The 4,426-nt window shown below is 41.0% G+C and overlaps 1 protein-coding gene across 1 annotated transcript in view; it reads left to right on the top strand.

Annotated features, from left to right (window-relative positions):
• The first annotated feature begins 2,200 nt into the window (after positions 1 to 2,200).
• The window catches only part of pth1r (parathyroid hormone 1 receptor), a 66,244-nt gene continuing 64,018 nt past the window's right edge, over positions 2,201 to 4,426 (top strand). The window contains exon 1 of the mRNA XM_037681776.1: positions 2,201 to 3,367. Coding sequence (XP_037537704.1) covers positions 3,296 to 3,367 — 72 coding nt within the window. The 5' untranslated portion in view covers positions 2,201 to 3,295. The remainder of the gene's footprint in view (positions 3,368 to 4,426) is intronic.

Below are 4,426 nucleotides of genomic sequence, written 5' to 3'. Positions count from 1 at the left end.
GTCGTCTCAGGGCACTGAACAGAAACATGCATGCAAGTTAACATTATTTATCTGAGGAGCAGACTGCTTTGAGTTTAACTCCAGCGCAGAACTCGCATCTTGAGCAAGCATGAAGGTGACAGTGGAAAGGAAAAACTCCTTCATGAGGAAGAAACCTTTAGCAGAACCAGGCTCAGGACAAGCGGCCATCTGCTTTGACCAGCTGGGTTAGAGAGGAACAGGAAGGAGGAACAGATACACAATGGCAGGATGAGAATCACATGTGAAAATAGAAATAATATCAAATGAAAACTATTCAATTTTAACAATTCATTTAAGGAAATGAGGTCAATTTGTCTTCCCGTAGACCAAGTCTATGGCAGCATAACAAGCCAACCTTGATTAGGTTGGATTACTTAGGATTTATCAAAAAGGAAAGTCTTAATCCCAGTCTTAAAACTGCACAATGTGTCAGCGTCACAGACAGAAACTGGAAGTTGGTTCCACAAGAGAGGAGCCTGATAACTGAAATTTCTTCCACCCATTCTGCTTTTGGAAACTCTAGAGACCACGAGATAACCTGCAGTCTGAGAGCAAAGTGTTCTTTTAGGAAAATATGGAACAATAAAATCTCAAATATTACATGGAGTTAGGTTGTTGAGGGCTTTGTAGGTTAGAAGTAAGATTTTGAATTATAGTCTGGATTTGACAGGGAGCCAATGGAGAGAAGCTAAAACTGGAGAGATATGATCTCTCCTACTAACTCCAGTTAAAACTCTGCAGCAACATTTTGGATTAACTGAAAACGTATCTAAATAAGTATTTGGACACCCAGATAACAAACCATTGCAATAGGCCAGTCTAGACTAGACAAATGCATGAACCAGTTTTTCTGCATCATTTTAGATAAGATGTTTCTAATTGTAGTGATACTGCGCAAGTGGAAGAAGGTGGTACTAGTAACGTTTTTAATGTGGGAGATAAAAGACATGTCCTGATCAAAAATAACACCAAGATATTTAACAATAAAACTGGAGGTCAGATTAATGTCGTCCAAGGAGGGGGAAAGACTGAAAAAAATCATTCCTAAGATGTTTGCGATGGAAACCTGGCTGATTGTTGGTGAGTAGCAGGTGTTTATAAAATGTATAAAAAACAAACTTTTTTTTTCTAATTTTAATGAAAATAATAGCTTTTATCAGAAACCACTTAAGGCAATAAACAAACAATAATGAACCGTTCGCATTTTCCATCAAAAGTATTGGATAAACATAGATCATGAGCTGAACGAGTATTGTAGGCTTTTTGAAACAAAAATGATACTGCAGTGTAAATGTTAGGCAACATGCTGTATGAGTAATGAATACTTTATTTTTTTTAAACTTTACTTTTGATATTACTAACTCAGGACAGCATAGTCTATATTTAATGTGTTTAATTATTTTCTTATAAAATCATATTCATAATTGAAAGGAGCATCCATTGAAAATAAATGTACACAGTATTGTTTTGCATGCCAAAGTTTTAAATGAAGATCTCATGAGATATATTAGTGCTCAGAGTGTGCTGTGAATAACTCCAGGTATACAGCCACATCAAATCTGAGTTCAAAATATGCAAAATTTATTGTTATTAAAATGTTATGTTTACTAAGGTCGGTTAGCCATGACAGCTATCTTGAATCAAATTGACTCCAAAAGTCAGTCATTGGTAGAGGTACATCAAATGGTTACTTCATGAGAGTTTTATTAAAAGCTGCCAAGATATTTTGCTAACATACATACAACTGAAAGGATGGGGGACCAGAGCAAACAGCAATTACCCCCCTGGCCTCCCCGCTTTGTGGCGCCCCTGTTTCTCATATAATCTGAGAAAACGTTTAAAAACGTGTAGGGCATAATCGGACTCTTATGCTTTCCAAGGCACTGAAGTTAAGCCTCAAATAAAAACGACATCTCTCTGCATTATGTTTCAGTAATTCAACCCAACACGATGCAACGTTTGAGAAACTGCAGGGGGAAAAAGCGGTTTGGCAGAGGCCCTGAGATCTGTTCAATGTGGAGTTTGTTTTAGAAGAAGAAGAAAAAAAAAACTGTCATTTTTGGAGTCGTGGTTTACTCCAACGTAAGCGCGAGCGCACCAATGAGAGCCTCGGACTCCCCACCCTGTACCTGCCTCCTTCCCCCTTCCCCTTTTCCATCCACACACACCACTCACTACAGAGCGCGACGTGCCGCGTAATGCCACATCTGGAGACGCTTCCCACCGCCACCGAGCTCAACTTCAGCTGCGCAAAACTCGCAGGCATTTGCGACTTAACCTGCGCGTCACATTCTCTTGATAGTAAGTGGTTCGAGTCCAGGTCGGCGTTCCTCTCTCTCTCGCTCTCTCTCTGTACATTTTTTTTATCTTCTTCAAAATTTTACATTACCATTTGTAAACACAGCCTGAGACTTCCATCCATTCAGAGCTGTTAGCCACGCTTACCATTTCTGCGTAAAACACGATTTTAGTCATGCTTTTTGGAGAAACCTTAAAAGTACTGGTGTAGTTGTGCATTGATTAAATTGAAAAGCACACTCCCAGAAGCATACGCTCTGCTCTGTCACAAAATTGCTAATATTTACTTTTGAATGCAAAAAGTAAACCCTGTGTGAGATTCTGGCTGCGGTGCGTTATGGTGACATGCGTCAGAGAGGAGCGCAGTTGTGAAATTCAACAGCCTCTGGTGATGGAGGATGAGTCTCACTCTTATTTTAGTTCATGTTTATTTATTTGTGTTCCGATTCCAGCTCTGATTTAGAGTTTGGAAGAGTGGAAGAAACCCAAAAGGCGCGCGCAGCTCCACACTGAAGTGTTTAAGTGAAGTTTGCGGGTAAATGATATTAAAAAAAAAAAGACCTAAAAATACAGCGTTGGTTTTCTTTCCCCTACAAAGAATCATTTGAACTTCCCACTCCAGTGAGAGAGAGCGACATAAATAGTTCTGACATGTGGATGTAATTTCAGAAGAGGAAAAAAAAAAAAAAAAATAGACAGATGCAGAGAAATAAGGCGAGCGGGCTGAACCGGACCATATTGTAGATTATAGGAAATTAAATCGAGACGATTACAGAGTTATGATTGCACAAACCGCCAGAAGCACCGAGAGCCCACATGGAGTAAAAAGACACATCTCGCTCCACTTTGAAGAGAGTTAAATAGATTAAATCCTCGATTCTGAGCTCCTTTTACGCTCGTTTAAATCGAGCGAGAAGAAGAAAGAAGAAGAAGAAGAAGAAGGGCTTTTGGGAGGTAGAGTCGCCTCAGGTCAGGGATGGGATCCTCCCTGCTGCTGCTCCACAACCTGGACTTTGTGCTCATCTCACTCTTCAGCACTGTGTGCCTGGTAAGCCCCTTTAATATTATATTATTCTGTGTGCTGTTGCACATGCAGAGCTCCACATGTGCTTCCTGATATAGTGACAGCTTGACAAACACTTCAACCCCCCCCCCCCCCCCCACACACACACACACATTTAAATATACATTCATGTGTTGTGCAAGTTGCACAAATATTGGGTTCGATTGCGACTGATTGAATCACTTGCTGTGATTGGGGTTGCATGCTTTCTCCTCCTCGAGGATGAAGATTGAAATAAGAAGCTGTTGACCTCCAGTAGCTTTGCTGCACGTCACACTTGGACTGCAGTGCTCATAACAATGCGATGCATCGGATATCTCATTTGGAGATAAATGAAAGTGGATTGAGGAGGGAAGGTGCTGACAACAAACAGCTGGGATTAGTGATCTTGATCCATTAGTGTATTGCCACAACAATACAATAAATGTGTGTGTGTGTGAAGTGGTTCCTGGCTCCTGCAGAATTTATCATGTTTGATACAGATCCCTATTTTAGCATTACACCTGCCTGGACCAAAGCAATTAGGGCAAATTTGTCTTCCTCCAGCAGCAACTGCTTCATCTTTCCTACTCACAGGGGCATGGTTTACTTCAATATTGTCGTAGCTGTCTCCATAAAGTTTGCTGCACACACAATCTCACACACACACACTAAGGCTGAGCAGGCAAAGCGAGTTGGTTCTGTGTGTTTTGGCTGCGTCTGTTGTGCATTCAACAGGGCAGTCCGCCCAGTCTCTGAGGTACAGCGCATTTTCCCAGTGATGTGGTCCATCACCACACCACAGTGGACCTCTGGGCTCGTTGCTTCAGATGGCAGAAGAAAACAATTAAAACACAGCCGTGTATTTATGGCTGATTCAACATTGGGTCATTAAAAGGCGCTGTCTGTGAGTGATGTTTGCCTGCTTTTTAAGTCTGGTGTTTTTTTATTTAGTAAAAAAAAATCTATTTCTATTTCAAACTGGGGCCATCTGAACTCAGAGTGGAAACTCTCTCTCTGTGTGTGTGTGTGTGTGTGTGTGTGTGTGTGTGTGTGTGTGTGTGT

The sequence above is a fragment of the Nematolebias whitei genome, chromosome 9 (genome assembly GCF_014905685.2).
Source record: "Nematolebias whitei isolate Nwh7 chromosome 9, NemWhi1, whole genome shotgun sequence".
Taxonomy (NCBI): domain Eukaryota; kingdom Metazoa; phylum Chordata; class Actinopteri; order Cyprinodontiformes; family Rivulidae; genus Nematolebias; species Nematolebias whitei.
Note: the sequence above shows the minus strand (reverse complement) of the source record. Positions and strands in the feature narration are given on the sequence as shown.